The 17,341-nt window shown below is 41.2% G+C and overlaps 2 protein-coding genes across 3 annotated transcripts; one reads left to right on the top strand and one right to left on the bottom strand.

Annotated features, from left to right (window-relative positions):
• Positions 1-5,075: 5,075 nt before the first annotated feature.
• LOC5515257 (pyroglutamylated RF-amide peptide receptor) lies at positions 5,076-10,222 on the bottom strand. 2 transcript variants are annotated; one of them, XM_032384854.2, is made up of 2 exons: positions 10,139-10,222; positions 5,076-7,446 (listed from the first exon to the last, which is right to left on the bottom strand). In XM_032384854.2, exon 2 carries the CDS (start codon positions 7,438-7,440, stop codon positions 6,217-6,219), a length of 1,224 nt encoding a protein of 407 aa, XP_032240745.2. In that variant the 5' UTR covers positions 7,441-7,446; positions 10,139-10,222; the 3' UTR covers positions 5,076-6,216. The 2 variants fall into 2 exon arrangements, with proteins under 2 accessions (XP_032240745.2, XP_001635402.2); XM_001635352.3 differs by lacking the exon at positions 10,139-10,222 and adding an exon at positions 9,176-9,517.
• A 3,698-nt stretch (positions 10,223-13,920) lies between these two features.
• Positions 13,921-15,527, top strand: LOC116619754. The gene has a single exon (XM_032384874.2). The coding sequence runs from the start codon at positions 14,374-14,376 to the stop codon at positions 15,481-15,483; it is 1,110 nt and encodes a 369-aa protein (XP_032240765.2). The 5' UTR covers positions 13,921-14,373; the 3' UTR covers positions 15,484-15,527.
• The last annotated feature ends 1,814 nt before the right edge of the window (positions 15,528-17,341 follow it).

The raw sequence follows: 17,341 nt of genomic DNA, 5'->3' as shown, positions 1-17,341 counted from the left end.
CCCGGATATACCTGCCAGAAGATGTGGGAAGCACAAAGTAGCGCGCGTGTGTGTCTGAAACGGAGCCGTCAATCGAGCGGGAAAATAAGATTAGCGGACTTCCGCCAAACAACAACGTCTTTGTGTTATCTGTAAGGTAAGCACAAGGATTAATGATCTGATTTATTTACAATAAATAATACACAACTATTGTCGCCCGATTTTATGAGACCAAGTAAAAGCACTTTATCAAGGATAGAAGCCGTTCTTTTTTGATCGAGATATATCGTGCAAGTGGCATCAAAGTGACGATGTAGTTTATGAGATTTCCTCGGCGCGTTTCGGCGTCTTGTGAAGAATCGGAAGCTCCGGCTGTGAGAGTAGCTCCACTGTGTCTAATCCACAGGCCTTCCACTAGCAAGCGCGCGCAGGAAGTTATAATCAGAAGCATTTGAGGTAGGCACGCGTTTACCGATATCTGTGTCTGTAAACACAAAAGGCAGTTTACTTAGCCACTCGGACGGAGTGGTAGGGTTATCGAGCATGTTATGATACTAGCACGCGGGAGGGACTCAAGAATCTTTTATATGCACGTTATCTTGTGTATGATGTAAAATCGGGCCTCGCAAAGGTCAACCGAGTCACATGGCCTCTCTTTGGTGGCCCCGTAAGTTGACGCGCACGTTACCCGCGAGCAAAGACTTTTCGCGGGCACAAATCTTCATGAAAAGAGAGTTAAGAGTCAACAGACACTTTCCCCAGTTTGTACATGGGAAATTTAGTGGCGCGAAGATTCGGTTTGCGATACACAATAGCAATAAAGAAGGGAAACACATGATGTGGCGTTTTGAATCCCTTAAACCATAATTTATTAGTTCAGAGGCGCGAATCACACGAAAGGATTAAGTGTTTTTTTTTCCTACTTCCATGCCTAGCCTCCTCTAGAGGCGTGCAGAGCAGAGCGGAGAGGGAGAGAGAGAGAGAGAGAGAGAGAGAGAGAGAGAGAGAGAGAGAGAGAGAGAGAGAGAGAGAGAGAGAGAGAGAGAGAGAGAGAGAGAGAGAGAGAGAGAGAGAGAGAGAGAGAGAGAGAGAGAGAGAGAGAGAGAGAGAGAGAGAGAGAGAGACTGATTTGGGTTTCCTGTGGCATAAAAACTCTGTCCTTAGTCCCTAATCCTCAATTTCCTCACAGGTAACCCGTTTCATTCTCTTCTTTCCTTTAGAATGCATAATTGCCTAAGGAGGAGGCTATTCCATGCCATTGTTTTCTTCTTATCCCGTTTCTTTAACGTTTAGACCGCGGCAATCATTAAAAATTATTTGATCAGCAAACACCCAAAGCTCGACGAACGCATGCCGACAAAACAGCGAGGAACGCCCGGGCGAATATACCTTGACATTCACCGATGGTCTTCTGGTATCATTTGCGAGCACAAAAGCAACCCCTTTTTATGTTAGACCCCGAGTATTAGCTTTTCTATAATGTATTCGATGACAAATACAGCCTTTTTTTATAAGAACGTCTAATTTCCAGTTAATGCTGGGTGGTTGTTATTTCCCTATGAAGCATTTGTCATTTTTAACTTCTTAAAATGCTAAAAGTTGTTAAAACTGAAATAGAAAAAAAACATCATAAGCTTCTTTCTAACTTTATTTACGGTATTTTTCGGTTCACCCCAAGTACGCTATGCCATGACTTTGACATGAACACGGGAACTGCTGCGTCGCACCCAGGCGTCTCAAGTCAGTAAAAACAAGTTAAAAATATAATGTGAGCACAATGTGCCATGGAAAGGTTTAGCGTTGGCGCAAAGGAACAAGGGAAGTTTCAATGAAGCGCCAGGGTACACGAGACAAGGAATCCAGTGATCATGCTAAATTGAAAGGACAAAAGCTGCAAATATTAAGATAAAACAAATAACAATGATAATAATAAATACACTTGGGATTAACGATTTCAGCGCCAGCCAAAGGAAAGTAATGAATGTTCAAACAGAAGGCACATCACACTTTATGTTCTTATTTTGTAGGGGGCTTAGGTTTCTTCCAAGATTGTATTCCAGGCTTGGAAATTGATAAGAATACCTGTGCTTTTGAGGCCCTCCCAAAAATCGGAGTTCAAAATTCGTAACTCTTCATTCCTCCACCCCCCCCCCCCCCCCCCGCAACATAGTACCCCCACCCCCCTGCCCAACATAGTACCCTCCCCCGCTAAATAATGACTGCTCCCTGAGTCAGCATGCTCTTAGATATTGGTGAAATCTCAGACTGGTCCTTCTTATAAACTTTAACAAAAACAACAGTATATGCGAAAACATCATTTCCACATCTCGAAGGACGGTTCGAAGGCCATACCCAGGGTAAGAGTGGCTAACGCACGGCGCCCCCGATGACTGAATGCAGGCCCGTACCCAGAATTTTTCTTGGGGGGGGACCTAATTTTCCTTGGGGAGGGGGGGGAGTGAATTTTTGAATAAAAATCTGAACAAAGAGGGTTTTTTTTTGCCTTTGCAATATATCCACGGGACGTCGAATTTGGCTACAAATAAAGTCTGACTAACGACATACCAGAGTGATCTAGCTTATGTTTTAAAGTTTTGTCTACAAATAGCACGTCTTTTAAGAACCGAAAGTGGACCTTCGGCCGTTGTGGTAGGTGGGGGGGACGTGCGCACCCCTTGCACCCCCCTGGGTACGGGCCTGTGAATGATTGTCGTGCAGAGTAAGTTGTTTTTGTGCACAAACTTGCGAACACAGGCTTACACATAGATAATCCACCTAACTACCACAAGAGCAAAATCTTTGAGATAGCACGCAAGGAAGGCTATCAATTTTCGTGCGGTATATTGATCACTCGAGCGCTTAAACACCTTTATAGAACCCCTTACAAAGTATGAGAGTTAAAGTACTGGAATATCGGAGAAACGAGGATGTGCTTTTTTATATTTTTAATCAGCAAACCTCGGCCGATTTTGGGCCTGTAGTTGGTTCCCAAATTTTGCTCCCTTAAAAATAGAACTTGTGTGAGCACCATTTTCTTTACAAGAACTAAATATAAGCCTTTGTTTAGATGGCAAGTATTTGAGAGAACAAGGCTTGTAGTTTAGAGCGTTTTTACGATGGCAAGTATGTGCTAACCAAGTGTTATTTATTAGTTTATACTTGGACGAGAAGACGCAGATTTTTATTGGCCATTGATCAGGGGACAGGCTACGTAGGTCACTACAATCAATACTAGACGAACGTGACGACCTTCACCACCTTTGCACGCGACTGCACAATCAATACAACTTAAATAAGAGCCTCTGCTCATGCGATACCTTGGCGATACGACCCAAGGCCATTCCAGCTAAAACGCACGCGCGCACGGCATGTCGGTTACTGATGTTGGTTTGTCGAACAAACAACACAAACGTGCACGGTGCATTCTGGTCGTTATGGTAGCCGTAGCTGGCCTTGCACATTAGGGTGATTTAATGCCCTGTCACACGTAGATTTTTCGGCTGCAGCTTGTCTCGCAAAAAAATTGTTGCAGGTCGCACGCGCCCTGTCACACGTGAAGTTTTTCCTGCGACTTGAAGCAATTTGTTGCAGAAAGTAGAAGAGCGTTCTACTTTTCATGCGACTTTGAGAAATGCAAAACAAGTTGCAAAGGGGGTGTCACACGCAAAAAAATGCGCGTGCGATCTGCAACAACTTTTTTGCGAGACAGGTCGCAAGAGAAAAAACGTACGTGTGACAGGGCCTTTAGATCCACGACGCCGGCAAGAAGACGCCGCCTCGCGCACGTTCTATTGCGCGCGCACGCTTTTCTTGCCGGCTTCGCGTCCTGTTCAGGACGGCATTTCATGCTTTTTCACGTCCCCTTCAGGAATAATCCAGACCTGGGACTCTCTTTGCGCTCGACATTCTTGCTCGCGTGAAAGAGGGTCCAGTATTTATTGCATGTGCATGCGTGACAAAATAAAAGGAGCAAATCCTCACGCGCAGTGGTGGGGTGGTGGTTACTAAAAATAGCCGGATTTGGAATCGACATGGCGCGCGGGTAATACCAAAGTGTCCCTCTCTTATCTTATGCTCTCGCCTGTTCTTGGAAAAGGATGACAATCAAGTATTTATCCACGTCCATAATTAGCGTATTATTTCTAAAATAAACCCTCGCTCGTCCCTTTCGCAGGCATCTTGACCTAAACAACCACCCCACGCCTCTTATCTTATGCTTTCTTGGAAAAGCACAGATGATAATTAGAGTCAGGAAAACATATCAATCAAATAGCTTTTCAGTTTTCGCTATTTTCACGCGCGCGCTTGAGTAAAGTGGCGTTTTATTTTATCGCGTTTTTTCAGAAAACAAATTCCAAGTAGGTCGCTGATATCCCTTCCATGTTTAAAACATTCTTGTCATCATAGCGATGATCGATTTTCGGAGCTCTGCACCAATCAGGTCTATTGGGAATCGACTCACATTAGGCACGTCAGTTATTGCGCGCGCTCGTATTTCGATTTTTTGCCGCGAAGATCGCTGATTGGTACATGTTCGCGCATGCAATAAATATTGGACCCTCTTTCACGCGAGCCAGAAAGTCGATAGTCCAGGCCTGGGACTCTCTTTGCGCTCGACATTCTGGTAGAATGTCGAACGCAAAGAGAGTCCCAGGTCTGGACTAGAATGTCGAGCGCAAAGAGAGTCCCATGTTTGGTCTCTATTTGACCTTAGGTTTATCTTGGTATGACTTTTATGATTGTAAGAAAGAGGGTGCGGTTTGGCACGCCGCCTAGTTAGTAGTCCAGGGTGAATTTTTGTGAAAATGTTTTCCCGTGTATTACTCTGGCGAAGGGTCCTGTTCAAACTGCGCCAGCATTATTGGTGAAACGCGGGCGAGACGTTGGCCCAACAAATGCTGGCGCAGTTTGAACAATGTGTTGGGAGGTGCTGGCTGGTGCTGGCGAGTGTTGGCGAAATTTTGATTCAGTTCAAACTTTTGGGCAGCTTTTCGCCACAGGCTCCCCACCCTATGCGCATGAACGCGTATGGAGATCGGCGCGCCTTTTTTGTACATCTGAGGGAGAAAAATACATAAATATAGAAAAAAAATACATAATTTTCCTTTCACTTTATTCTTTAAAATCAAATTAGAAATAAAGTTTAAAAAAACCCTGCTTACTTTCCTGTCAGATTAAAAAAAAAAAATTGAACCCTGTGGTGAGCTATATCTGGCTTACGCAACTTATTCAGTAGTTATTTTTTACTTCATTTGAGTAAGTCTTGAAGGCGCTTAGTATGATCACATCGACATGACGGGAAAACATGACTTGACGTTTCCAATAAGCCCATTTCACATCGAATAAGGCGGAAATTCTCCTAAGTACTTAGTGAGTAATATCAAACAAAATATCAAGTGCGACTTTTTTTTAAACTGATGCGACTTTTTGTGTCATTTAAATTTGAGCTTTTCGTCCCCATTCGTTCATAGCGCATGGCAGACCAAGGGAAAATCTTAAAAAGCCAAAATCTGGGTATGTGCATTTCGGCCTCACGTTATTTGTGTTTTGAAAAGGGAAAATCAGTCCGGAATACAAGGAACTGATGGCCATTGTAAGAAATTGTACCTTCTTTCTCCATCTCTTCAAAGTGCGCGTGTCTAGGGTGAGGGCTAATCCCTTATTAGCCCTCACTCACATGGACACTGCCTACTCGATTAATAAGGACACATGGACATATTCAAGTCCCAAATAAAAGACAGATCCATGCATTTTATATAACGTTTAACAACAAACTTGATAAACTTGATAAGGATGTCAAGTCCTTCGACAATACTCGAAGGCCAACTTGACCGCTCTTGTCATCTTTCGAGCCTTTCTAGAGATTGTGATTCCTGTAGCACGCAAAGGACGATGAGCGCCATCCTCGTTCCCAGGGTCCCACCCTCCCCTATATGAGGGAAGACCCTGGGAACGAGGATGGATGAGCACTGGATTGGCTTACACCCTAAAGCACGCTCATTTCCACGCACTGGACTGGCTTACACGCTGAATGCACGCTCATTTCCACGCTCTGGACTGGTTTTATGGCTGAATGCACGCTCATTGCCACATACACGGTCCTAGTACAGCTCGGCTTCGAAAAGTAAACATTTCCAAGTAACCCCAAATGAGAGCCGGTCACACTTTTGTAGGAGGGGCTTCTGAGGACGATCGCAAATTACGCCTATCATTTCCTGAGTTTTGTCTCTTCAGACGCTATGCCTCACTCGGTGCTTCATCGATCTTCTTCCAGTCTTTCAGCTTCTCCCTCGCATAAGATATACTACTGTACGGTTTCGCCGTGGATGCCTTGGATGCCAAAGAGCCGGACTTAGCGTCTGAAGACTCGTTTGCATGCCTACAGCAAAGAATACGCACGATCTCTTGCTGTACCGTGGCGCTGTGGATCGCGGATACCAGTGGACTGAGGACCGAGCTTGCATAGAAAAGAGTGGCCACAATGGAGATGACGATGTAGTGTTTCTTTACAGGGAGAACGTCGCTGGGTTTGTAAACATAGACGAGAAAAGCGACGGTCCACGGGCCATCAGTTAATAAGTAAGCAAGCACTACCAATACGAGCATGCGCACTGCACGGAGCTTAGTTCGAGCCGAGAAGCTTTGGGCATCCTGTGCTTTGCTTCTCATCCAGAGCTGGCACACGATTTTTGAATACGCGAAGATTATCAGGATCAATGGAAGCAAAAACGAGACGATAAAGTAGAAAGTGCAAGTTGCCTGACCTCTCGCGTTTGACGGTATTTCGCAAATCCTCATGGGTAGAATACAACTTGTGTTCCTATAGGTTGTTTGATTGAACGTTACGTTACCTCCGGTGACTGTTCCGTTACGTATTGATTGGAATTCTTCCTTGTTATTTCCTGTTATTCGAATAAGAGTGGAAGTCGTTAGGTCATACTTTAAGATGGCCTCTTCGACGCTGTAAAGAAACGGAGCGGAGATAACTAAAGCAAACACCCACAAGATGGCCACGGACATGAATTTACGCTCTTCTAAGACAAGTCCCTTCAATGGGCTGATAATATTAGTATACTTATCGATTGCAATAGCAGTGAGAAGACCGAACATCACAGCCTCGCACGTGAAAATCACGAACACGAGAATCTTACAAGGTACGCGCGAGTCGGCGTCAGACATCTGAATCACCATGGCGACCGGTAGCACCACAATCCACAGTAGGAGCTCCGTTGTGGAGAGGTGAAAAAGGTAGAAGTTGGCGGTACTACGATGAATCTTTTGTCGCCTGATCATCACGTAGCAAATAAGAGAGTTGATGAAGATACCTAGAAGTAGAAGCATTCCTTGTAAACTCGCGAACACTTTTCTACTTGAGTCCATGTAGTCATTGTCTGGAAAACCTTCATGTTCACTGGCATGCAGGATTTCCTGGTAATCGGTAGGACAAGTTGACCTGGACATCTGATCCTGCAATGCATGTAAGAGTACTATTTTGTAATTAAGGTGTTAGGATTTAAATTTTCCAGGGATGAGGAGGAAAGGAGGAGAGTACATTAGCCCACCCCTAGGTACGTGCCTTTCCTTACTAGTTGCAAGCGAACATTCCCGCCACATCCGTTCGACCTGTCAGAAGCAATGGGTCCACTATAAACTGGATTGCATCAAAGGGACCCCCTCGAAACCACGGAAACATTATCGCAATAGTTTACCACTTTGATGTACAATAGGTGCTTGTAGGACAGGGCCGTAGCAGAGGGAGTGCACTGAAGACTCCCCCTCCAAGAAATCATAAAATCTATAATACCTCCGCTGTTACTTTAATTATTGTCAGTGGCATAGCCAGGATTCCTAACAGGAGAGGGGGCCAAAAAGGGACATTCAAGACATTTTCTTCTGTATTTTAGATAATGTCTTATATATTTACTGTATTTTTGGCTGCTAGAAGGGGGAGGGGGGCCCTATGCCACGCCCTGAGCTACGCCACTGATTGTGAAAACATTTTAAGCCTGAGAGCTATTGCCAAACATCATTTATTACGCATAAGGGTTTGTTTTTCAGCAGTCTCTAGCTATATAGGATGTCATTTCCTTAGACGCAATTATCCTCGGCTCGTCAAGCTCCTTGAGACTTAACAAGCATTTCCATTAACTCTGAAAAATAAATGCGTGGGAAATATACTAAATATTTTGAATTATTAATAAAAAAATTTAGTTTATTTCCCACGCATTTATTTGTCAAAGTTAATGGGAATGCTTGTTATGTCTCAAGGTGAGACATAGTTAATAATTAAAAATATTAGGTGAAAGAGTGTTTCGTACTTTAAAAGTTCATTCAATAATACGCTTACATGATGACTTATTTGATTGATAAGTTCCGGTATATTGCATTCTTTCTTTAATACTTCTTATTTGAATACAAAGTTAATCATGCTAGAAGAGCTGCATTCTTTAAAGAACTGTCATTAATTTTATCTCCGTAAAAAATATTGATTCTTGATTTGAGTTTTGTTTGAAATGCTAATGTTGTAGGTGTGAACTAACTCGGACTGCGTGCAAAAGGAAGAAGAGACTAACAGTGGGTCTATAACTTGCGTGGTTTACAAGTGGTTCCTTATATATTCGTATCTGTTTACCTAAGTAACATTAATGTACATTAATTTCCATCCTCGGGGACCCAGGGCGTACTGAGAGTAGAGCTCGTTTTCGGTCAGGACGCCCTGGGTTCCCAAGGACGATAAATTTCCTAACAAAGGATTTATTGATATTGACTTAGTATTACAGTCTATAAAAGAATCAGAATCACTAATTTTAACGTTATTTTGTTAGTGTGATGCGTTCTAAAATGCAATAATTCCTAATAGTTCATTGGTTATTATATTTTTATATACACTGAAATTTTAAAACGTTTAAGCCCCCTAGCCTCAACTTAAAATTAGATGTTCTAATATAAAAAAGATAAGGTGGTCCTGTCAGAGAGTTCTCTTACACCCTGACCTGATTGAGTGTCAGACACATTTTTAAAAAAAATAACTTTTTGGCAAATAAGTAAGAACAGATGTGGCTTTACACCGCTGACTCAAATTTCCACATAATTCTTCGCGAGACCACCTGTTTTTTTTATACACAGCCTCGACAAAAATAAGACGTTCTTATCAATCTGTAATAGCTAAACGCGTACATGATTCATCCGGTCTTACCGTCACTGCGATTGCTTTCATCGCCATTTTCTCTAGTTGACCCACAACGCGAAGAGATGCAAGGCTTGCGCTGGTTCTAGTGCTATTTGTATAGCTGTTCTAGATTGTATAATTTATAAACGGTTTCGTCGTCATGGCGCGACTATTTAATCATCCAATTAACTTTTGTTTGAGCACAAAAGAGCACAATACACGAAAAATCCTTAATTAAGTTCGGTGCATTTTTATTACGTTATTACATCTTCAAATGGAAATTCTGCATGATTTCTCCGGTGAGTGGAAGCTCTTACAGGTCGGTCATGTTGTGATGAAAGAATGAGGAATAGAGCAAAAAAAAAAGGGGGGAATTTATCGAAGAGGAACAGGCGCGTGGGAGTGCGCAATACAAAAAGTTAATCATTTACATCGGGTAAACAAAAAAAGGGGGGAATTTATCGAAGAGGAACAGGCGCGTGGGAGTGCGCAATACAAAAAGTTAATCATTTACATCGGGTAAACTCAATAATTATTTTGGCTGCGTTCTGGCGTATTTGAAATCAAGGGCAAAGTTTACAAAAGGTTACAAATGAAAGAAGTTTTTTTTTTCTTTTAGAGTGAGTACTAAACATAATAAAACGCGAAAATCACATAAGACGCAAAAGACGCCTAAATAGAAAACCCGCTGTTATCATGTAATATTTCAGACATTGCTCATTATTTCTTCCACGAATCGAACGTCCAGAATCTAGGAACATATGCTTTTGCTTACCAACCTACCGTGACCGTCCTTGAAGAGCATAATAAAAAAAAAATATCATCAATAACAGGGTATCATTGTGATGCGCACGGCATAATATTCTATGAACACTAATTAATGCTAAACAGTGTTAAACAGCAACTCTTTTTGAAGGCGCGCTACATAAGATCAATAATCTACAGACTGGTATAAAAATACATCAATGATAAAAACTATTAGATGATTACCGTGGATGTATACTTTGTTGCTGTCACGGGCTTGCCTTTTCTTCGTGAGCTTTATTTTTTACCGCCCGCGCCTAGGGGTCAACCGGTCAGCGGGGGTCATCTCAATTGACTATGACGTCACCCCCTATACAAGAAACAAATATTTTCTAACTAAATTTTGAATCGCGATTCGGATGAGAAATATTGAGACATTTTTTTCTTATTTGGACGAAATATTTAAAAAAAGGTTTGTATATGATATGATGTACATATAGCTTATTATTCCGGTCGCGAAAATTTATATAAAAAATAATTTCTCGACAAAATCCTGGATAGCGGCCGCGTGACTTTCACACTGTTTGTTATTTCTATTTTGGTTTGATTTGTAAGGCATGCGTCACTGGCACTCCAATTATATCGATAAAACTACTGTAAAAAAAAGCATATTTGGGTTAGTTAAAGCATTTTATTTTAATGGGCTGGAACCGGATACATTTGTAAAAATCTAGGATGCTCTAAACAAGTGGCCGGCTGCCGAGGAATGAGTTAAAACTTGGATGGCCTCACGATCTGTTTTATGTTGTTACCATGCTACGGGTTTCCAGGTTTTTTTCTTGTAGTGTAACAAGAATGTATTGTTACTCCACTTATTCTTTTTTCAATTGATGTTTATTACATACCTCGAGCAAGCTAGTGGAAAAAAAGCTCGAGCTCGGATTCCGAAATTTGACAAAAGTCTCGGGATCGGATTCTGAAACGCGGGTCTCTGGCAAGTCTCGGATTTACCCATCGCTACGCTATGCTGGAGGAGCTAACACAGTCTCAGAAACTTGTTTCGACCATTGAAAATTTAAATCGGTTATTTATGTTGCATAAAGCACTAAATGACAGGATTACTTCGATAATTCAAACACTTTCCTCCGCATCGTCACAGGGGAGATATCTTGGAACAGAGTCTAGATGGGGTTAACCGACTAGCGATAAACGGCTTAAAAAAGTAACTGACTACCGACAAAACATGAAAAAACTAGTGACTAGCGACATAAAATATTTGCCGACTACCGACATTTTATTATTTCCGGTATTTTTACTCTTTACTTCCATCGTCAATCTACTTAAATTATTGCACTATGTATTTTTTTTGCATCAACTTTTCATTCAATTATTAATCCATAATTAATTTATTGCCAATAAGTTTTTAATTACTAGCCAATCCTAAATAATGTTTAATCTTGTTTATAAATGAAATCTAGTACAAAAGCGACGTATTAGCTTAGATTCACCGACTATCGACAAAGACCGATAATTCTTACAGACTACCGACAAATTATGGAAATTTTAACTGACTACCGACATGCAGACCCCTCCATCTAGACCCTGTTGAAAGAAAGAAAAATAAACTTGCAATCGCCCTATCGCCACTGGAGCCAACACTCAAGAGACCATATACTGGACTTTTCGAACTTTAATATGAATTATAGTCGAACTGAAAATAAATAAAAATACATGATAAGTCACTGAAATAAGTGGCCATCAATGATTCAAAGCCGACTCCCCCGTATCTTTCCGGGCTATGCCGTATGCGTCTATTAGTTAAAATGTATGGACTTAAATTGGTCAACGGGTCATTTTAGCATCAAGCTAGAATAGGTCAATTTATTTAAGTATTTTAATTACTGGTGAAAATTTTCAAAACAAAACTTCAACAGTTTGCTATAGCTCATTTAATGCCATTTGAGCCAATGAATAAGAAATTGGAATCCGTCATGGCTAATAGTAAAGAAAACAAGCGCTGCGTTAAATTTTAACAATCAGAAATTTAAATCAGTTATTTATTATGCACTAATCACCGAATGACAGGATTATTGACTAATAATTCAATCAGAATAGGATCCTGAGAACCACTATTCCTTTCGGGCTACGCTTGTGTCTTTTTTCTGTCCCAATTCCCTGGCCCGGCAAGGTTGAAAAGGTCATATGGATGCGAGGTGAGGTGAGTCTACCTTTGAAACGACTTTACCAAATTTATTTAATTTATCCCATTTATAATAAAAAAATTCTAGTAGGTGGAACCTGGCCTAATTATTATCGGTTTAAATTAGAAGATAGGGCTACAGATAGTTTTTTAAAGTGATGAACTGATGATAAACAATTTACGGACCCGTAATAACTAGCGCACTACACTGTACAATAAATGACATAACAAACACAACGCTACATCAAGGATGTTACTAAAACGGGGAACGGGGAGCGGGGAACAGGGAACGATTGATCAGCGGCTATCGACAAATCCAAGATGGCGTCCTTCTGTGCTGTCAAAAAAGCAACACCAAAACGTTTTCTTTCTATTCCGGGGAAGCATTTATACATGATAACAAAATATAATAAAATATAAAATAATATGAAATAAAAAAGATGTCGGTTCTGATAATTCTAACAGCCCACATTCCGGCATTCCGACTCGAAACACTTGAAAACAAAAACGCAATAAATAAGTCAATAGAAACAATACAAAAACGCTGCGTTATAAATCCTTAATATTTTTCTGTTGGTCAATGCATTAAACCATTTATTTGATAAAAAAGTGCAAAATAAAAAAAATATTAGAAAAATGTATGTACTTATACTTACTTCAAGAAGGCAAAAATATATTAACAGAAATGGGTCAAGCATGTACTAAACAGAGCATACTTTCAAGTGTGTGGCTTACTGTTTAGGAATGAATCAGGTATAAAACCCTGTTCCCCGCTCCCCGTTCCCCGTTTTAGTAACATCCCTACATCAATGATAAAATCTAGCAACAGTCCATTCTTATGGATAGCCATGGGTAAAAAGCAGAATATATTTTTTTCTCCGACAAACAAATGTATGCATAATAGGATTTGAAGGATAAGCCGCAGGTGCAGAAACAGTAATAATAAACGCAATGTAATACAATACGCAATGAATTATGAGGAAGAGAATATACACAAATGATCAATAGCAATAATAAAGTTGTTACTATGAGCACCATTTGAGCGCTAGTGACAATTGGTAAGTGAAACAATCGCTTTGCGTTTGCGGTGAGGGTACGGGAGTTTGTTTGTCACGGCGTTTAGTGGGAAGGTCACGAGAAGCTATTTGTCACTAGCGGGGAGGGTACGGGAGGAAGTTTGTTGCGACCGTTATATGCCGTATCCAGGTAGCTGGTCGGAAGGATAATCGGATGGCGATGAGGAGAGGAAGTGAAACGGACGATCACGTGCCGTTCGATAAATCAGGCTAGGTGACCTTTGGCGATTTATTGCGCTGGTTTCAATTTGTTCATACATATTTAGAAAATGTATAGACGTTTTGACTTTGTTTGACTTATAATTATCTTGGCCGTTTTTTATGTGCTCAAAGGAAGAGTGGAATAGAAAATGTCGATTTGTCAGCGGTCATTACATAATGTTTGGATAAGAGAAGCTATTCATTTATCGCACTCTTGCGGCGATAGCAAGACAAGTGGATACAATCGGGGATTTTTATGAGCAAATGCGTTACCCTTGATTCCTAAAATTCATATTAACAATTTCTAAAATAATGTTCAAGATCAAGTATCAAAATATGTGTGGGGCCTTCCAGGAAAAACACTTGTTAGAGGACTAATAGCCGGAAGACGAAGGCGAGGCTGATGTTTCAACCTTTAATTGTTTGCCCGAGGGCCAGCACAGAGCAGCAGCAATAACATTAACACATTGACTCCTGGCTATATTTTGAGCTGAATTTACGAAAAAAAAAAAAATAACAGACCAAAAAAAAAACACCTTACTTAGACAGCCCGTCTAAGTCAAACGGTGCTGCCCCAGTCAGCGGTATCCTAGCTTCCCAACAGTGCTTTGCGGTCCCATTTTTAATCCCTCGTCGCTGTGCTTACGCGAACACCAATTCATGGTTATAAAATCCATACTTATAAATACTCATAAAATCCATACATTTAAAGGCAATCTGCATTGTCGTACACTATATAGTATATCCATTAAATTTCGAATTGCATAATTTTTCCATACTTTATTGAGTATAATGATACTCAATAAATTATGCACATTATAAATAGACTCATAATCATTGCACGCGCTATTGCCCGGTACCGCAGGATCTTTACAATCTACACTAACTCTACCCAAATATCCAGACAAGGAAATGCTTCTAACGCGATCACAAAACAATATTTTTAAGCCAAAGATGAAACAGCAAACGCGTGCCCTATGTAAGTAAGAAGATTGTAGCACAACATGTCAGATGATGACATCAGTCCGAGATGGCGCCTTGCCGGCTTTATTGTTATGCTACTGGCAATTTTAACTATTTACATATTATATTCTTCAAGTATTTACCTAAAAGATAAGCCAGTGGGTAAAAAATGGTCGGAGCTTCGCTATGGTGTTAGAAATAAGGCGTCAGAGCCTCTGCACAAAGACGAACAAGCCGGGATGTGGCGAGAACACATCGGAGAAGATGCAAACAACAAATCCTTGACGCCATTTATTTATCTCGTTCAGACTGAAACCTGTATATCGGAAACTCTCCTGAGTACTAAACGCCTTGGAGACCCCAAGCAATGTGCTTGCGAAGTCATCGTGTTAAGCTATCGTAGTATCTGCAAGAAGCATCAACATTATCAACACGTGGAATACATCCTTGGTGTCAACAATACATGGGCAAGGGGACGGAACCACTTATACTGGGCGGCTAGCAAGCGAAACAAATTTTATCTGTATTACATATACACAGATGACGATATTTTTCTTACTTTTACCACCCATGCTTCTAAAGAAATGAAATCTTCAGTACCTATGCGGGTATTCGAAATGTTTCTGTTACGTTATGAACCTGCTATAGCGGTGCCAACTTACTTTAATAAAAATGCTGAATGGACAAATGGAAAGCATGACCGTATTTGCGGGCGGGGGAAAGTAAAGAAGCTCTACTATCCTGCAGTCGATTACGACGCATGTTTTGTGGCGATTCATAAGGATGCTGCCAAGCACGTATTACCGTACGAAACAAAATACGACAAACATTCATGGTGGAACGCAGGAGCCTGTTTCGTGGTGGCTGCAGAGTTGAAATTTCGTGGACAAGTGGTTGTTTACCTTCCTATATTTGCAAATAACCCCGGCCACCGCCCCTACCCCCACCAGAAACGCTTTTCAGATGTTGAATGGTCGTTGTGTTTGGAGGACGAGGTTAAGAAAATGCCGCGCGAACTTCGAAAATCAAAACTTGTCAGGGATTTTCAGAGAAGTCCTTTACATTATCTTGAAAATGCAAAGACGTATTGCCTTGATCGCCCACCACATCACAAAATTATATCATATGATCATTTTAAGACTATCAGATAAATTTCAAAATAATAAAGAAAGCAACAGAGATTTAGTGGCAAAAAGGGCTACATTTTTTTTTCGACGGAACTATAGTCACGGACCTCATCGAGGTTTATATTTCGGTAAAGTCATCTCAGATAAAGCGAATGGAAGCAGATTGAAAAATGCACATGCATATCAGTCAATCTTGTTTTAAAAACTGTCCCTTTCTAGCTCGCTCGGCCATCTCCTTATTAGGCATTACATACCATATTTGGGAGTCCGCTTCAATCATTCTTTCGCTTTTTTATTGCTCTAGAGCTTTGTTAGTCGAGAATTTCCACGTAAACTTAGAAATTCGTGTTTACTATGATTTTGCTAGCAGTCATCTTGGAAATGGAGCTTAGTCCCTTTTACGTTTTAAAATCGTTTCGTTAACGACGGCCTGTCGGGCGCTACCGTGATTCTATCGTTGCCTCGCCGGAATGCTTTCGGAGAATTGCACCTATGAGGGAGTTATTGCGTCATGAAAGTATCCTGCATGTTTGAGACTGGTACAATTCCAAGTGCTATTTTGGTCTTTTCAGTCTTTCGTTTTGATATTTTAAAAAGCGACACAGTTCCTTGATTACAAACTGCAATTCTGCGGACAAACTCCGCCTCACAGGTTTCTAGATATTCTTATCGCTTTTATTACTCCATACGCATTGTGGATTCTCAACACGATCATTAACTCCACATTTAAGCCTAAGATGGGTTTTGAGACCGAGTCTATTGTCCAGTACGCCATATTAACACTAATGGGGCTATCAACCCGGCTATCTACGTCTTTCACACAAGAGCTACGCGAAATACTTAAAACGATTGTACACTTGAGTGTAAGCCAGACGCCCCCGGAAAATAACGAGCTTCAAGAAGGTCGTCATAGGGACAGGGACAATCTCCCTCCAATTCTACAAGGAGTCTACTTCACTAGCTTTTGAGCTCCGTGTAACAGCGCTATCGTCATTGCGGTCGTAAACAGCCAGCAGAGGCGTAGCCAGGATTTTTAATAGGAGGGGGCCCAAAAGGCCCTTTCAATACATTTTCTTCTTTTTTTTAGATTATGTCTCATACATTTACTGTATTTTTAGCTTCTAAAAGGGGGGGGGTACCCCCCTGGCTAACACCACTGGTCCATACAATTTCTGCCGTTGCTTGTACACCGGGGCTTTAAAGACTACACAGGGGAGTGCATGGGGTGCGCGCATCCCCCCCCCCCCCCTTGGTGGCCAAAAAGTGGGCCATTTCTGGATACTATGCTATCTCCATATGATGCTTATTACTGCGCATCCTTCCTCAGCGAATGCATTTTTTTTCTACTGGCGGTTAAGAGAGCGGGTTGGTGCCATTGATGCTGGCTGATGTTAGTCTCGGGTAAGGAAACTAAACCGAAGTTTCGTCTCTTTTAGTTACATTACAATAACAGGCGCGTACACAGGGGGGTGCGCAGGGTGCGCGCGCACCCCCTTGGTGGCCAAAAAGTGAGTAATTTCTTATTAAGGAATCTTCAAATACTATGCTTTTTCCATATGATACCTAAGACTGCCCTCCCTTTTCCAATCCTGTGAACACGCCTGAATAACCTGAATCGCCGGGACGGAAAAAACCACAGGGGACGGATGCAAATAACCCTCGTCAGTGACCACCCTCAGTGACAGTGATAACAAACAATACCACAGGGGACCCGCAGCAGTATAACTGGTGAAAGTGTATACAAACACAAACACGAGACTCATGTGTTTCTAAAGTATCTTTTCTGTTTAACTGCAATTATGTCTTTTATATGCCCTTTTCTCTACAACAAAAATTTATCCTTTTAAATTATTTACGTATATTTGGCATTTTCCAAGGAGAA

Source organism: Nematostella vectensis, chromosome 8 (assembly GCF_932526225.1).
Source record: "Nematostella vectensis chromosome 8, jaNemVect1.1, whole genome shotgun sequence".
In the NCBI taxonomy this organism is placed as follows: Eukaryota; Metazoa; Cnidaria; class Anthozoa; order Actiniaria; family Edwardsiidae; genus Nematostella; species Nematostella vectensis.
The sequence above is the reverse complement of the archived record's forward strand: the minus strand, read 5'-3'. Positions and strand labels throughout refer to the sequence as shown.